The sequence below is a fragment of the Bos grunniens genome, chromosome 11 (assembly GCF_055505025.1).
Source record: "Bos grunniens cultivar Pamir isolate PY7600 chromosome 11, Bosgru_T2T1.0, whole genome shotgun sequence".
Taxonomy (NCBI): domain Eukaryota; kingdom Metazoa; phylum Chordata; class Mammalia; order Artiodactyla; family Bovidae; genus Bos; species Bos grunniens.
Window position 1 is genome coordinate 2,649,912 of NC_141175.1, and position 16,848 is coordinate 2,666,759.

The 16,848-nt window shown below is 65.5% G+C and overlaps 2 protein-coding genes across 9 annotated transcripts in view; one reads left to right on the forward strand and one right to left on the reverse strand.

Moving 5' to 3' along the window:
• Positions 1-5,041: 5,041 nt before the first annotated feature.
• RXRA (retinoid X receptor alpha) overlaps positions 5,042-16,848 on the reverse strand; it is a 92,817-nt gene continuing 81,010 nt past the window's right edge. For all 8 annotated transcript variants that reach the window (XM_086323396.1, XM_086323399.1, XM_086323400.1 and 5 more), the window contains exons 6-10: positions 15,172-15,301; positions 13,783-13,915; positions 11,679-11,770; positions 10,118-10,223; positions 5,042-8,480 (exon numbers count right to left, since the gene is read on the reverse strand). In XM_086323396.1, the coding sequence (XP_086179522.1) occupies positions 8,333-8,480; positions 10,118-10,223; positions 11,679-11,770; positions 13,783-13,915; positions 15,172-15,301 (609 nt within the window). In that variant the 3' untranslated portion in view covers positions 5,042-8,332. The remainder of the gene's footprint in view (positions 8,481-10,117; positions 10,224-11,678; positions 11,771-13,782; positions 13,916-15,171; positions 15,302-16,848) is intronic.
• LOC147362272 (uncharacterized) lies at positions 8,480-12,489 on the forward strand. Its single transcript, XM_086323401.1, has 2 exons — positions 8,480-9,984; positions 12,017-12,489. Exons 1-2 carry the CDS (start codon positions 9,431-9,433, stop codon positions 12,465-12,467), a joined length of 1,005 nt encoding a protein of 334 aa, XP_086179527.1. The 5' UTR covers positions 8,480-9,430; the 3' UTR covers positions 12,468-12,489.

Genomic DNA, 16,848 nt, shown 5'->3' on the forward strand with positions numbered 1-16,848 from the left:
CCTGGCTCATTCCGGCCGTGTCTGCCCAGCCCTGGCATGGTCCCCCGCAGGACCCCTGGTCCTTGCCTTGGAGAACGGTGTTAGAAACCAAGATCTGGGTGCCGGGGTGCTCAGGGAGCAATCCGGCACTTGCAGTGTCTCTCGGCTGACAGAGCAAGGAGACTGTGTGCACGCTACACGGGCTGTCACGTGTGATCACAGGTGTTGCCACGCAGCCGTCTGTACTGAGCTAAACCCGAGTGCACGCTGGGTCTCCAGCTCTCATCCACCACCGCGTGGGTCCCTCTCAGCCCAGCAGCGACACGCCAGGGCCCCCAACCCAGCTGCATGGTCGTCTCAGTGAAGACGAGAGCAGCACCAGACAGCAGAGCCGTCAGCCTGCAGCCCCAGAAACAGCTTCATCGCCCCAGGAACAGGCTCCCACGGCGGCACCCTTCACAGCCAGTTTTACGGACCCCAAAGCTGCTAGCTCAGCCGCTGCTGCCTCCACTCCCTCAGGAAGGTTGCCCTGCCAGTCTGCAGGCCACCCTGGGATTCTCCTGACCTCCCAAGTAACTCTCTTTGCAGACAGTAAGGCTCACTGAGCAGAAAGGCCATGTGGTTTGGACGAGTACAGCGTCAGGTTCCTGCCAGAAGAGTTTCACTGCCCTACAAGTCCTGCATCTCCCTCACTAGCACCCCACTGGAACCGCTGACTTGTTTACCATCTCCAGAGTGACGCCTTTTCCAGAATGCTGCATAAATGGAATCGTGTAGTTTCTCTCGCTCAGGCTTTTTCACTTAGCAATATGCATTTGTGATTCATCCGTGTCTTTTCGTGGCTGACAGCTCATTTCTTTTTATTGCTAAGAGTGTTCCACTGTCTGGAGGAACCTCAGTCTGCTTATCTATTCAGTTACTGAAGGACATCTCAGTTGCTTCCCGTTGTCAGCAGTTACGAATAAAGCTGCTATAAAGGTCCGTGTGCCAGGTTGGGGGTGGACAGACATTTTCAAATTGGTTGTATCAACACCTAGAGCTGCGGTCACCAGATGCTGCTGAACTTTGTAAGAAACTGCTTCCCAGAGCATGCGACCTCCACTCTCAGGGTGCAAGGGAGGCCCCCCCATCTCGAGAGCCCTGTCGCGGCAGCCTCTCCCCATTCTGCACTCTCCAAGGGCCTTGGCGGCTAAGAGAAGAGCGTGGGCCCCTCGCCTAGCCCAGGCCCTACCTCACCTCCTGAAGGCTTGGCAGTGGATGGAAGGGAAGTCCACAGGCACCTCCGCCAGTCCCCACCAGCCCCTGGGGCCCCACCTGTCCTACCGGACAGCCTGGAATCCAGGCAGGCGTCCGGGCAGGCTCACATCTGGCCCTCCCCGGCAGGCACCCGGGCCAGCTCAGGCAGGAGCGCCACCCAGACTTCGGGGGCCTGGGTCCCACTGCTGAAGCTGAAGGCGGGCCGCCACCTCTTCCCCTGGCCTGTTTCCTCCCCGAACAACGGGGCTGCTCATCGTCGGTGATCACGGCTCTGCTCCGCGCCTACACGGCCCATACTCACTGCGGCTGTCCCCCGTCTGCAGAGGTGAGGCTGAGGCCCAGGAGGGAAACGCTCTGTCCACCCACGTCCAGCTGGGGGCAGACTCCGGGCCGGCCTCCCGAGCCTCGGGCCTCCCGGATGGTCCCGGCAGCCGCTGCACCGAGAGGAACAGGAGGACGGAGGCCCGACCTGGGGGGCGGCCCAGAGACCTCAGGCCCCCCAGGCAGAGGGGGCTTCCGAAGCTGGGTGGGCCCTAACCCGGGGGGCAGGGGACCCAGCAAAGCCGAGCCTGGTGATCATGCCCCTGCCTCCACCACGAGCCCCTCGGGGCCGTGGGCCAGGATTCCCTAGATGCTCCTGACCCACCTGTGTCTCAGAAGCATGAGAACCAACAGCACTCCTCTTGCGGGACTGGGTTTTTTCCAGCCTCGCTCGCTGGGTGCCGAGCGCCGGTTCCCAGGCTGAGTCGGAGTCTGCAGCCAGCCCCCAGGTTAGGTCAGGGCCCAGGGGCCCTGGTGGGATAGAGAGCCCCTCAGGGTGGAGCCTGGCCTGTAAGTGTGGTCTGTGAGTGTCCGTGAATGAATGAGGAACCAAGGCCCCCACAGCCCGGGATTCCCACCCCCACTGGTGGCTCTGACCTCCCTGGGACTTTCACCATCAAGGGCATGACAACGCTGACCCTCCTGGTCCCCCGGCCTGGAACTGGCCCACAGCCCCGACCTCCTCCAGATGTGGCCCCAGACTAGAGGTGGAGGGCTCCAGAACCCACGCCTGCCAGGCCTGTTCCCCAGGGGACGGCCTTGTCGTCCCAGGAAAATGACCCAGGAAGCGGCGACCTCAGGGTCTTTTCTGGATGACTGAGGTCTCGCCCACCTCGGGACAACAGCCCTGGGAGGTGGGGGTGTCTGTCCCTGCCCGGGGGACGGGGAAACTGACGTCCAGAGGGGGAGCTCCCAGTCGGGGCTCAGCGCGCAGTGGGCTCCGCGGCCCAGCGGGGTGGCCCCACTCCGCCCCAACCCCGACCCTCTGACGTAATCGGACGGGGGCGTGGCCTGGGCCGCGGAGTTCCGAGGCTCCCGGCGATTCCAGAGGCCCGGAGTGGGGCACCTGCAGGACCGGAAGGACCCGCGCGGCCTCTGCCCTGCGCGTCCAGCAGGGGGCACTGCTGCCTCGCACCGGGCCCTGCTCCGGGCCCTGCGGTCCATCCGTCTCAGGACTCCTCCCTGGAGGTGCGGCCCCTCCCAGTTCCTCTGGGGCCCCCCGCATCCTCAGATGGCTTCTGAGGCTGGAGGGCAGTTGGGTGAAATGGCCAGTCCACTCCAACTCTCTGAGCCCTCGAGATCGCCCCCGCCCAGGGACAGGAGGGATGGGAAGTCAGCGCCCAGCCAGGCCAGCGGGAAGCAGGAGCCTGCGTTTCAGCTGGGGGTCAGCCCTCGGCACAGCAGAGGAGCCCCAAGCGCGGAGGCAGAGGAGACCGCGTGGGTATCAGGGGGCAGAGGACAAGAATTGCCCTGTGCTCCATTTCCTGACGCCCTCCATGCTCCGGCCCCTTCCTGCCTGAGGTCTCAGCCCCGCTGGCTGCCTCTGCTCGGTTCTCATCACTTGCTGCTGCCGGGCTCAGGCCCAGTGATGACCCCCCGCTTCTTCTGTCCTCTGCGTCCCCTGCTGGGTGTCGGGGCCTCTCTGGGGGCTCACCCCATCTTCCTAGGACTCCCTCCACTTCCCACACAGGCCCTTTCTCCAACCACACTGCTTGCCTGGCGACAGCAGGGCCCGCTCTCTCCTGTCACCGGGCCCCAGCACCCAGCTTGGAACCTGCCATACGGGGATGCCTTGCACAGTCCCGTCCAAATGCCCAACCTCGCCTCTGAGGTTCCCTAGCCCTGCTCACTCAGCCTGTCACCACCGGATCCTGAGGCAGATAAACTTATCAAGCCCAGCATCTGTGGTCCAGGGGGACTGCCCTGGGCCGGGGTCACCATGGCAACTGAGGCAGCAGGGGGGCCAGGAGCCAGATTGCCTGGCAGTGGCCGTGGCAGCTCAGGGCCTCCGCGTGACTGGGGCCCTCCAGGGGCACAGCGCTTGGCAAGAGGTCGGGTGTGAGCCCTGCGCCCCAGACTCCTCCTCCTCTCGGACCCCTGCCCACTGGCTCCTCTGCTCTGCTCTTCCAGGATCGGCGCTCCAGCCGAGGGGTGCTCCCTCAGGCCTGCATCCTGGACAGTGTGCGGGGGTCCCTCAGCCTGGGGAGGTCGTCTCAGCCATGGCCCTGCCCTGGTCTTCCCCAGAGACTCCAACAGCCCCTCAGGCCGTGCAGCCATCAGAGGCAGCCCTCCTCGGGGTCCACTTACTCCTGCCAGACGCCCCTGCAGGGTCTGCCCACGCAGACTGTGTCCAGAGCTGGGCCAGGGCCTGCTGAGGCTGGGGTCAACGGCCAGGGATCCCCTGGGCCAGGGTCCCTCACTGGCGAGGCGACCGTCTGGTTCTCCAGGCCCCTGGGGCTGACTACACTTCCTAGACCAGAAGGGGTCCCCACAGTGGTTATGTTTGAATTTTTATGACAGGAAACCAGAATGGGCTGGTCGCAGAGGTTCGTGGGGGTCTGTCTCCTGTGCCCACCCTTCCAGGAGGTACAGGCTGAGCTTCGTGGGCAAGGCCACGCCTGACTCCCGGGAGGCTGTCGCGGGCAGCAGGCCGTGGGGGCTGGGTGTCAGCACCTCGGGCACCGCCTGCAGCCAGCCAGGGCCGGGACAGCTGAGTTCTGGTGAAGCCGTGCACGTCACACGTGCAGGGGCACGTTTGTATGTGTGTAAACATGCAAGTCCCACGCACACTGTACGCCCACGTACAGCGAGTCTTCTGGGGGGCCTGGCTCTCGGGCCTCAGGACTCATCATCAGGTTCACACCCGCCCCCGGGAGCCACCTCGGTCCTCAGTACGACGTGTCCGGTGCCACCGGGCAGGGCTGTGGGCCTCAGGGCTTCCAGCCCCAGGATGCCCCGGGCCCCAAAACGGTGCCGGCTGGACGGAGGTGCAGGAGAGGGTTCGGGCACCGCAGGCACGCTGCAGCCAGGCCCCGTCTAGCCCCCAGACGGCATGGAGACAAGTGGGAGCAGGTGGGTGCCACTACCTGCTCGTTAATGGGGCAGCCGAATGACATCACTCATCCTGGGGCCATGCGAACCTCCCCCCCGTCCGGGCTGATGCCCACGCCAAGCCCCGAGAGGGCCGAGGGGGCCCCTCTTGGGGGGCTTCTGGACGGAGCCCAGGCACGGAGGGGGTGAGTCACCCAAGAGCCCTGAGATGCAGAGCAGACCCAGGAGGAGGACAGGCCCAGCAGCCCCAGGTCAGGGTCCTGCTGCCGGCACCTGGCCGCCAGAGTCGGAGGGCAGCTGGGGCGCCTGCTGTGGCCCTCGGGGGGTGGTGAAGGCAGCAGGCCCGCCCCCTCCAGGGCAGCTGAAGCCCCCCGCGCGGTCGGCTTCCAGCCCCGGACAGGAAAGCCCCCCGAACAAAGGCAAGCTGAGGGGGTGTTTTTAAACGCTCATGTTTTGCTTGTTTCTCCTCTCACGTTTTGCTCCGAGTCTCTTCTCCACAATTCTGACACCATTGTTCGCCCAGCACCTGTGGCTGCGATGTTTTGAGAACAGTCCGTGTGGGGAAGTAATTTCACAGTCAGTCCCGGGAAGGCCAGCTGGCCACGGGGAGGGCGCAGAGCAAGGCGTGAGCGTTACTCGGAAGGGGAGGAGAACCCTCGAGAGTTCCGGGCCCAGCTTCCCGCCTGCAGCAGTGTTGTCCGAGGCCCGCGCGCCCATCTGAAGTCCCGACGTCGACTCAGAGAGCCTCCACCTCTAGAAGCAGAAACACAACAAGCCCCCCCTCCCCGCCACATCCTCCAAGTTATACATGAGGGATAAAATTACATTTGTACAAAAATAGATTTTTTTTCTACCTTTCCCGATGCTTTAAATGTCTCCTCTTTTTCTCCGTATGTCATCTCTGTGAGCTACACGTCCCGGCTAAGGCATTGCTAAGGACTGGCAACGGCTAAAGCTGTTTGCTCCAGAGCATCTTAAAATAGATGCGTCTCCTTGCCTCAAGGTATTCATTCGAACCCGGATTTCACCAAAGAAGGGGTCCTTACATACTTGCTTACAACAAGCAAATTTATAGGAAAATGGGGTCGGGGGGAGTCTTGATTAAAAATAAACAGAAAATGCTGGTAACTGGTCTGTGTGTCTGTGGATGGAGAGCAGGCCTGTGCACACGGGGTCTCTACAGCGCGGGTGTTGTCCACACACACCTGCGTGGGCAGGGACCAAATTCCACGGCGGGAGCAACATCAGCCCATCACGCTCTGGCTGGACGTTCCGGCTGGGCCCAACCAGGGCCTCCGCGGAGCAGGGAGTGCGGCGTGGTCTCCAGCACTTGCCCCGGGGGGTCTGCCAGCCCAAACCCTCCTGGGACGCCCAGGGCCGGGGGCCGTCCTCCCCCCGGGGGGATGAGGGCCAGCAGCTGACGCGGGTGCCCTCTGCACAGACGTCCCCGAGCAGGCCAGCTTCCAAGGAAACGCCCAGTGGGGGACAAGCCAGAGGCTGGCCTGGCCAACAACTTCCGAACCTGAGACACAGTCGTCTTCATTCCTCGGCCTCGGGAGCCCCGCCTGATGACCGAGGGGGAGGTGATGCTGGGCAAGGGGGGGGCGTGCCGGAAGCATCCAGTGAGTGGGGACGGCACAGGATGGCCAACGAGCTGACGTTAGTGCTATCTTTAGAAAATTAAAGACTGTCCCACCAAAATAATAATTACCAAAAAAATCACCTTAATTGAACCAGATTGGTCTACTGAAGGTCTGGTTAAAGAAAATGTCTACCTACTGAATAACGTGCCATTTCCCCACCATCACCTTTTCAAACACAGCAAGGACGTTACGATGACAGCACCCGAGGAGAAGAAGGGGGGCTCGGCCCCAGGACGCCATGGGCCTGGTGACGCAGGAGGCCGGGGGAGGGGATGCCGGGGGCTTCTGGCTTGGGGTAGGGCAGCCGGGGGACCCCGAGGCCAGACCCCACAGGGCCCCCTCCTGGGCTCCAGAGTGGTCCAGGGCAGCGGGGCGGGCTGGGTGTGGACGGGGTGTGTCCAGCTGCAGAAGGCACTGGGTGTGGGGTGGGGGGCAGACCTACAAACCCACCACCAGGGGTACCCCAGGGGGAGGACCACCAGGGTGCCTGCTTCACTCTGCTGACACCACCACGCCCCCAAAGGCGGCCAAGACTTCCGGGGGCACTGGGCAGGCCCCGGCTCGCCCCACCTCTGCCGCAGAGGGCGGATGGGGCAGGTGCCGCGGCGGCTGGGGACGCATCTCCTGGGGGCGGGAATGGGGGGGGCCCCAGAGAAAGGAGATGTCTGTGGCGTCCTCCACACGGTTGGCCCAGATGCCTCACGCTCAGCCTGGGCTGGACCCTGGAGGGCAAAGAATGGACACCCTCTTCCCCACAGAGGCCGGGAGGCCGGCCTGTCCTCACCCAGCCTCGGGGGCACCCCCGCACCCCCCCACGGGGAGACAGGCTTGGGGGAGCAGCCACAACGCCAACCCCCACTCCTGCTCCAGGGCCGCTGACGGGGGCAGCAGGACCCCACGCACCCAGTTCCGGCTCCCCCAGCCGACAAACGCTGGGTTTCGGGGCGTGAGACAGAAAAACGGACCGGAGGGAGCGCACGACGGTGCAGAGGCCTTCACCCTGAGAGACCCAGCCCAGGACGCTGGGCCTGCCGGGCCGGGCGGGACCCTGACCAGAGAGGGTGCGGACGGACACACGACGACAGCCCCATCCCAGGGTGCTGACACTCGGCCGCTCCCCACCTCAGGGGCCCATGAGACGCCTGCCACCCAAGGGGCCTCCCTGCCCAGAGTGCTGCAGGCCCCGGCCAGCTGTCCGCTCCCCGCAGCGGAGTGCCCACAGGTCCCGCCAGCTCTGGACGCCGCTGGTCTCCCTCAGTGTGCACGGCCGACCGAGGACCCTCTTCCCCTCCCGTCACCGTGGGCCTCCTGGGTGGGCAGCAGGCCTCCGGTCCACTAGAGATCAGGCGCGCCCTGCAGGAGTGGGGGCCAGCCTCAGCCCTCTGCACAGGCTGGAAGGTTTGGAGGCGGCCTGGACAGGACCACATGGGACAGGAGCTGAAACCAGGACAATGCAAAGACAGCACGCAGGTGGGGTGGGGTGCGCGGGTGTCCCTGCAGCCTTAAGTGACCCCCAAACCCAGGGCAGAGGTCGGCTCCCAATCTGACCGGCCTGGGGAGCAGGTTGAAAGCCATCTTTGGAAAAAGGGGCTGCTCACCCTTCACTCTAAGGGACCAGAGCCCCTCCCGTCCTCCCGGGAGGCGGGTGGGGGGGGTCTTTGGCAGCTCCCCCACCTGTCCCCTCCTCCCAGTCGCGGGTGAAGCTGGGCAGGCAGGGCGCCAGCCAACACCGGAGGCAGAGGGATCCTTGCAAACAGAGGACCTCGCACGGGAGACTTCCAAACCCAGCGACCACAGAGCATGACGGAGCCCAGCCGCCCTCTGAACGCTACGGCTCCAGGGGCGGAGGCGTGTACCCCGTGAGCCCGCCCGGGTTCCCCCCTCCCGGGGCTCACACCGGCTCCTGCCGCTCCGGCGGCCGCCCCGGGATGCCCGCTGCCGGGTCCAGACGAGTCGTGTGGAAAACGAGGAGGGCGGCCTGCAGCACAGGCTCAGCAGCGGCGGGCCACGCCCCCAGGGCCAGGCGGGCCACGCCCCCAGGGCCCGCGGGCAGAGGGCGGGGCGGGCCGGGAACCGCAGGCCTAAGTCATCTGGTGCGGGGCCTCCAGCATCTCCATGAGGAAGGTGTCGATGGGCGTGTCCCCGATGAGCTTGAAGAAGAAGAGGTGCTCCAGGCACTTGAGGCCAATGGAGCGCAGAGCGGGCAGGCGCAGCAGCAGCTTGGCGAACCTGCGGATGAAGCCGCGTGAGCGCCCGCCGCGCTCCCCTACCCGGGCCCCGTGGCCTGACCGTCTCACCGCCCCAGCCCCCGAGGCTGCCACGGCAGGGGACCTGCCTGAGCCGGGGCCCTTGAACGGGGAGGGGTCTCTCAGGCAGAGGATGGACGCAGAGTGGGGCCAGGGCCCAGGGGCAGAAGACCCCCAAGAGGACACCCCCAGGGCAGAGATTCAGGATAAAGGGCCAGTGGCCGGGCAGGGGCGGGGTGATCAGGGCTTCGAGGGGGACGTTAAAAGGCGCGGCAGGCTTTCTCCAAGGGCAGCAGGAGTCGCAGCAGGATTTTACACGGGAAGAAGGGCTCTGACGGCAGATCTGAGCACCAGCAAAGCCCCTGGCCGCCGGGCAACCCCCTCTCGGGATGAAGTTGCTCCTGAGCTGGGGGGCAAGTCTGAACTCCAAGAGGCCTCCAGGGGGGCTCACGCCAGCACCCACCTCACCCGGAAAGAGCTGCAGCACAGCAGCCCGACCTCGAACAGGGCGGGTGCAGGGAGGGGGAGGGGCTCCTCGGGCTGCGCCTGCCCCACTGCAGAGTCTCTGGGAAGGACACTGGGCAGCGGAGGAGCAGGGGAGACTTTGGTGGGGGGGGGGGCGCCTGGATCAGGGACGCCAGGCTCCTGCACTCTGTGCCAAGGACAGCTGCCGTGTGGGGACAGGGCCCAATGCCCCACCCGGACATCCACATCCACCCCTCCCCGGACCCCAGTCCCCACCCCGGGTGCTTCCAGGCCTTCTCCACACGACCCTCGGGGGACCCTGGGACCTCACTAATTATTAACAATGTCTTATTTCAGGGGGAAAGCCCCGGGCTTGGCTGCAACACAACCCACATTTTAAAGGCAAAAACGCAGCTCAGAGGCTGGAGCGGGGCCAAAGAACGCGCTGTTTTCTGCTGAGCTGGCGAGATGGGCCAGGGCGGGGAGCCAGGAAAAACAGGCGGGCCTGCCACCCCTCCTCCGGGAAGTTTCACTTTAAACCAGATGAGGCTGGTCAGACACTTAACCGTGTGTGTGCCGGCTGGCGGGGCGGGCGAGGGCAGAGCCAGGCCTGGGGCCCTGGGGCCCCACCCGCTCCGGGCAGACAGAGGCCGGTCCAGGAAGAGAGGAGGCAGGAACCTGGACAGCTGGTCTGCAGGCACCTTCTCCCAGAAACCCACTGCGCGCCCGGCTCGGGGGACCCGGCAAGGAGGCAAGGCCAGCCCTCCCAGGCCCACAGTCAGCAGGGAGAGAGCCAGGCAGACTGCGCTCAGATCACAGCCATCTGTTCCACACACGTTTGTAAAGCACCTACTATGTGCTGGCTTTCGTCCCTGCCGGGGCGAGCACAGCAGAGCCCTGCCTCGAGTGGTTTCCTCTGGCCGGCAGAGGAAAGCACCGCCTTGGTTTACCCGCTCTAGAGCCACGCGTGCCTACTGTGTGCCAGCACAGGGCCCATCTGCCTGGTGGGGCTACAGGGAACGGTGAGTGCGCGCCTGCTGGGGCGGAAGAGTGCCTGGGTCCCCCGCTGCCCTGGGTGGGGGAGGGCAGCTGCCCTCTAACCCACAGGAGTGTCTGAAGGGCTGGGGCGGGCCTGCCGCAGCCCCCAAGGCCCACCTTCCTGGCTGCTCGGGGTACTTGTGTTTGCAGTACGCCTCCAGGGACGCATAGACCTTCTCGCGAAGCGCCTCCACCTCGGCTGGGTTTGAGAGCCCCTTGGAGTCTGCAGGGGAGAAGGGGCCACAGGTCAGAGCCCAGCCCCGGGAAGCGGGGACCCAGAGCCCCGGCCTGGATGAGGCGGCCCTGTGCATGCACCCTGCCTGCTGCATGCTGGCCACTCGACCTTGGGCCCATCCCCTAACCTCTCGCCACCCCACTACCTCATCAGGAGGGTGGGACAGGCCTGCTTCCCCCACCCCTGGTTACCACAGCAACCGCGTCACCTCCAGAGGCCTCAGTGCACTGGGTCTCAGCCCCTCTGAGCCAATGTAGGCTCCAGACCTCCTCCTGTCTGAAACAGCCAAACCCACGCTGGGGGGCTGAAGCCACCCTGAGCCCTGGGACCCTGGCAGCAGGAGCCTGGTCTGGAAGGGGCTCTGCCTGTGGACAGAGATGCCTGGGACCAGGGCCACCAAAACCCCAGGGCCCAGGGGTGAGGACTGAGGCGCACGGGCTGCCCTGGGTCATCCGGGCAGCAGTCACAGGCCTCCCTGAGGCAGTGAGAGCTCCCCAGTCGGGCAAAGCTAAGCCCCTCTCTGCTCCTTCGTCTCCAAAGTCACCCCGCAAACTGACACCCGACAAGCCTCTCCCCACTGACCCCCAACAGCAGCCCCCTTTGGGCACTGGGATTCGGGTCCCTGCCCTGAGTGCGGCCCCAGACAGGCATGGTCCACCCTGATGGTTTAGGGGGCAGAGGCTGGAGCCCCCCTGCTGCCCATCTGAAGCCAGGGAAGCCCTGGGGACAGGCCTGCTCTTGGGTGGCCTCTGAGCCCTAGGCCAGGGGCCCCTACACCAGTCCTGCCCCGGCTGTCTGACATGCCAGCAGGGGCACCGTGCCCAGCGTGAATGCCACAGTGGCCTGGGGTCCTGGGCACCTCGGGAAATGCAGACTCCTCTGCAGCTGGGCCCCCGGTCCCCCTATACCTGGGCCTGTGCCAGCTCTGGCCACCTCCCTCCTGCCCCTGGCAATCCCAAGTCTGGGCCCCAGCAGGTAAAGCAGTGCTGGCAGCCAAGTCACGCTCGACTTCAAGGGGGACCCTGCTGGGCAGGGCTGTGTTGCCAGGGTCGTGGGCTCACGCACAGGCCTGGGGACAAATGCCCCTGGAAACGGGCTGTCCCCACTAGGGGACCCCATCTTCACCCCAGCCTGACCCCCAGCACTGGAGCCGACGGAGGGTAAGGACTCATGAGCCCTGCCGCTGCCCCGCCCTCCCACCGCCAGCACTTCCCCAAGAAGCCCTCAGAGCCCACCCCTGCCCCGGTACAGCACCCCCAGACCAGCCGGGCTCCAAATCTCTGGCAGCTCTGGCAGCAGAGCCCATCGCAAGGGAGACAGGCAGGCTCAGAGGAGGGGCAGGGGGCCGACACCGCCCTATCAGTGGGCTGTGGGGCTGCGGTGGGCGCCCCGCGGCCTTGGCCCCTGGGGGGGCGGACACCAGGCCTGGATAGCAGGCAGTACCGGGGTTGAAGAGGACGATGGCGCGCAGGCAGCCCAGCTCCGTCTTGTCCATCTGCATGTCCCGCATCTTGGACACCAGCTCCGTCAGCACCCTGTGTGCGTGGGGGGAGGAGGGCAGGCAAACATCAACATCCAAGCCAGACCGTGCCCTTCCCGGGGCCCCCCAGAAACACCCCCGAAGGACTCCGTGCAGGCCTGGAGGGCAGCTGAGAAGGGTAAGGCGATTCAGACCGGGTAGGACAGTCCCTGCGCCCAGCCAGTCCCCTCCGGCCCCGAGCGGGGAGGGGGGTTCCTCTCCTCCAGCTCCAGGAGCTCAGTGTTGTGGGATTTTATTCCAGGAACCCGGAGACTAGAGGGGCACCGCGTGACAGCAGGGTGAGCCAGGGTCCTGGACGTCGGGGACGAAGTCCGCTGGCACGCGTCCCCGCTTGGCGCAGAGCAGGCCAAGGCCCGGACGCGCACCCCTGCTACTCCCTACACCTGCGGAAAGGCCTCCCCAGCTCCTGGCTTCCCTGCTCCTGGCTCGCTGCCAGAGGGGGCTCCGTGCCACTTCCCATCACCAGGCACCTCCTGAGCACCTGGGCCCCCGGAGCTGTCAGCTGGGCACAAGGCCGGGGAGGGACGGGCTTGCTAAAGAAGCCATCTGTGAGCAATACGATCCTCTGGAGAAGGAAATGGCAACCCACTCCAGTATTCCTGCCTGCAGAACCCCACAGACAGGGGAGCCTGGCGGGCTACAGTCCATGGGGTTGCACAGAGTCGGACACAGCTGAGCAGCTAAGCATATAAGCAATAAACCCAGCACCCCACAGCCCCCTCTCCGAGTTTACTGAACAAAGACACGCCCTACACTGTCTGCATCAGGGCCTGCCCAGGGCGCCTGGTGCAGGCGGGGGGGGGGGGGGGTGGAGCAGTCAGGAGCCGCCCCCGTTCTTCCTGCGCCGTCCCACGTGGCAGCACGCTCCCGCATTTATCCCCAGGGGGCTACAGTAGGGGTCTCTGCTGCTCCCCCCCGCCCACTGTAAGGCTCTTGTACTCAGGGACTCAGGCTTCCCCAGTGGCTCAGTTGGAAAAGAATCCACCTGCAACGTGGGAGACCTGGGTTCGATCCCTGGGCTGGGAAGATTCCTGGAGAAGAGAAAGGCTCCCCACTCCAGTATTCTGGCCTGGAGAATTCCATAGACCATATACAGTCCATGGAGTCACAGAGTCAGACACGACTGAGCGACTCTCTTCACTCAGGGGCTCACCTGGGACCCCGCCCATTGCCTCCCCTCCCTGGGGTCCACTCACCCTGTGCTGAAGCTCCCCCTGCCCAAGGGACCCCCCCTCCACGGCCCTCCCCAGCCCCTTCAGCTCTGGCTGGCTGACCTGACACCCCGGTCCCCAGAAGGCCCAGGTGCTCTGACCTGGGCTCACAGGCAAAGCCAGCCAGGGATGGGAACAGGCATCCCAGTGACCCTGCAGGTGGAGACGGGATGAGTCGTGATTTGGGAGCCTGAGAAGAGTCGCCTGACCACCGCCCAGCACCGGCCGCCTGGGTGTGTGCCAAGAGAGGCAGGAGCAGAGAGCAGTGTCCCTGCCGGGGACAGGCCCAGAGTGGTGCTGGGACGTGGCCATGTGCCCAGGGCCAGGCCGCACGCAGGTTCATGGAACCACAACACGTCAGAGGAGTCCTCGCCGGCTCCCACAGAACAGTACCACCGACTACTTCTGCTTTAAAGATGGGGCCGCTTTCCTTCACACACGCGGATGTGGAGGGTGTGTGAAGGGAAGGACACCACAGTGGGAGCTGGGGTACACGGGTGGCCCCGGGGATTTTAATCTTAGGGAAGTTGCTTAGTTGTGTCCAACTCTTAGCGACCCCATGGACTGTAGCCCACCAGGCTCCTCCGTCCATGGGATTCTCCAGGCAAGAATACTGCAGTGGGTTGCCATTCCCTTCTCCAGGGGATCTTACCGACCCAGGGATCGAACCCGGGTCTCCCGTGCTGCGGGCATACACTTTACCCTCTGAGCCACCCGGGACTTAGTCCTGGGGCCCTTCTGCTGTCTCCACAAGCGTAACCTCCGTGCACAGCACAAGGCCACGCGGGGCCCCCACCTGTCGAAAATGGCGCCCACGCCTGCGCTGTGGGCGCTGTTGCGATGTACGTGCAGCCCGGTGGCCAGGAGGATGCCGTCCTTCACGGCGATGGAGCGGTGCGAGAAGGAGGCGATGAGCAGCTCGTTCCAGCCTGCAAGGGCGGGGCACAGGGTCACCGTGGTCTCCAGGCCCCGCCCGCCTCCTTGCCCCTAGGACCACCCCCCCACTGAGCAGGAGCAGGGACTCGTCCACCTGCAGGGCTCCGGGGCCCTGCCCCACCCCACCCCGCCCCGCCCTGGCCCCCACCGGGCCCCCCGGAGGCAGCTCGCACCCTCTCGAGGCAGGGCCTCCATGGAACCCCGAGCCCATGACCCTGCCACAGAAGGGCGGTTCCCGAGCACTGACCCTAAAGTCCCGCACAGAGCAGCTCCTGCAGCTACTTCACCCGGGCCCTCCATACTCAGGTGCCCGGGAAGTCCCTCTCTGTACGCCGCTGCTGCCAAAGAGCGCGAGGGAGCCCCCAGACCCTCTTGGGCAGCCCCCAACGCAGACTCCCAGAGCTGACGTTTTGGGGGTGCCACAAAACAGTAAATGATGGAACCCAGGAGTGTTGGAGCCAAAGGGGGACTGCCACTCTCTCTCTGAGAGTCCCTGGCACACGCGGCGTGGGCGCAGGGCTGGGGGAGGGCAGAGAAAAGACCCCGTGCGCATGCGCTCCTGCAAACCGGCCACGCGAGCAGTCTCCGGAGCGTCGCTAGCGACCGTCTCAGACCCCAGCCCGGAGCCCACGGAGCACTCGGCAGTGGTGGCTGTGACCGTCACCGGTGCCCCAAAGGCTCCGGGCTGGTGGCTGTGACCGTGTCACAACGGTGATCCTGTTCAATCATGACTCAACCCCACGAAGCTAGTATTGGCCTCACTTAACACAGAGGAAAATTGAGAGCCCGGGAGACAAAGGGGCTGCCCGCTCAGCATGAGGACCCAGGGCCCCGCCCCACCCCGCAGGTCGGCATCTTTTCCTGTCAGCTCTGGGGTTGGAGTTTGTGCCCCAGAGTGAAAGCTCTTCCAGGGACCGTCTCCCCCACCCCTGGGCCATCGTGGACCGACACCCGCCGGCCAGACACCAGGGCTCAGGAGGCTGAGGAGGAGACCTCATCAAGGGGCAGAACCGGGCCCCCAGCAAGACTGCCCTCCTCTGAGGCCCCGTCCCCAGCCGCCCCCCGGCCCTTCCCCAGCAGAGCCCCCCACCCCCCTCCCTATGCCCGGTGCCCCGTGCCTCTAGGACCCCACTGAGCATGAGCAGGGCCCCGCCCCCTCGCCCCGCCCCCTCACAAGGCCCGCCCCCTCAGGCCCCGCCCACCTCCCCTGCCCACCCCTCGCCCCGCCCCCACCCGGCCCGGTGCTCACCTGCTCGCAGCAGGATGACCTGGTCGTCCAGGGGCAGCTCGGAGAAGTGCGGGATCCGCTTGGCCCACTCCACCAGTGTGAAGAGCTGCTTGTCAGCCGCTTGGCAGATGTTGGTGACGGGGTCGTTGGGCTGGGGAGGGGCACCGTGGTGAGCACGGTGCATTGAACAGAGCCCCTGATCAGGCCCCCACACGCCCGACCCAGCAGCGGGGGCTGACCGACGCCCCCACGACCCCCACGACCTCAGCCCCCGAACCCCAACACAAAGGAATCGGCGAGCACGGCTGAGTGAAGGGTTCTGATGGGAGGTGACCCTGGAAGGTGTGGGTGGGCCCGGGGTCATCACAGAGCCCCTGCTGCGGGGGAGGACATGAGGGCCGAGGCCAAGGTCAAGGAGGGAAGAGCTGCCGGCAGACGCGGAAGAAGGGCCGGAGCCGGGGCCCGGGGCGCCTCCAGAGCGGAGGCCGGGCGCGGCCCCCACCCGCACGCCTGCCGGCGCCCTGACTTGGCCCAGGGGCGCAGGTCTCAGGCTTCGCCTCGAGGGGCGTGAGGCAGTGAGATCTGTGCTGCTTTAGGCCCTCAGTTTGCTGTCACTTGTCCAGCAGCCACAGAAAGGTCACCGTGCCATGACCCATTCGGTCTCCACCGCGGCCCTTGGGCCGATGCCAGGTGACCTCGTGTTGCGGACCAGGCATGGGGAGGGCATGGGCAGTGCCAGCCCCTCTGGTGGTGGTGCTTCCTCCCAAATTTGGACGTGGCAACACACAAGAGTGCACCTGAAGCCCTTCCGGAAAGTTCTGGTCAGAAGGGGCGTGCGTGCGTGCTCAGTCATGTAGTCGTGTCTGACTCTTGAGACCCCATGGGCTGTAGCCCACCAGGCTCTTCTGTCCGTGGGATTCTCCAGGCAAGAACATTGGAGTGGGTTGCCATTTCCTCCTCCAGGGCATCTTTCTGACCCAGGGATCGAACCCGTGTCTTCTGCAGTGCAGGCGGATTCATTACCACTAAGCCACCTGGGAAGCCCCTAGCCAGAAGGGGACACCCAGTCATCCTCACAAACGGGGGAACCGGGGCAGCCTCAGTGGCTGCAGGCTCCAGCCCACGGGGCTCCGACGGAGAACTCGCCAGGCCCTGGGGGGTGGGGCCCAGGCAGTGGAAGCGTAAGCGCTTCATTCCAGGAACCACGTGGGCCAGGCATCCCCCCCACCCCCGGCGGCGTGGGGAGCCTGGAGGAGCTTCCCTGATAGAAACCATGTGCCCTCCCGTGGCGCGCAGTCTAAACAATCCGGCCGTGAAGGGCCTGCTGAGGGCTCTCTTGGGAGGCCTGTGACAGAGGGGCACGGAGGCCGGCATGCAGAAGGAGTACCTGGGGCCGCGGGAGAAGCGGCTTCCAGGCCATACGGCCAGTCAGGGGAAGGGGGTGGAAGGTGCCAGCGCCCAGACGCCCCCAGAGTCACCGTCACACCGAGGCCCCAGGGGGCCAGCCCCACAGCATTCCCGCCTCCACCCAGGAGCACTGACCAGAAGCCCAGCACTCGGGGCACCCAGACGCCACGTGCCCAAGCCCAGCACACCCTCTGGGCATTGCACACCCATCCCGGCCACCAGATGACCACAGCCACGAGCAGAGCTAGCCTGCACCGGGAACCCGGCTCACCCGAGCGACACATCCAGCAC

What these genes read in the sequence shown, in the direction of transcription:
- LOC147362272 (XM_086323401.1), top strand. Translation starts at nt 9,431, where the DNA reads ATGGGCCAGGGCGGGGAGCCAGGAAAAACAGGCGGGCCTGCCACCCCT. An exon ending in TGGTGGGGCTACAGGGAACG is followed by an intron (nt 9,985 to 12,016) that starts GTGAGTGCGCGC and finishes ATTTTATTCCAG; the next exon opens with GAACCCGGAGACTAGAGGGG.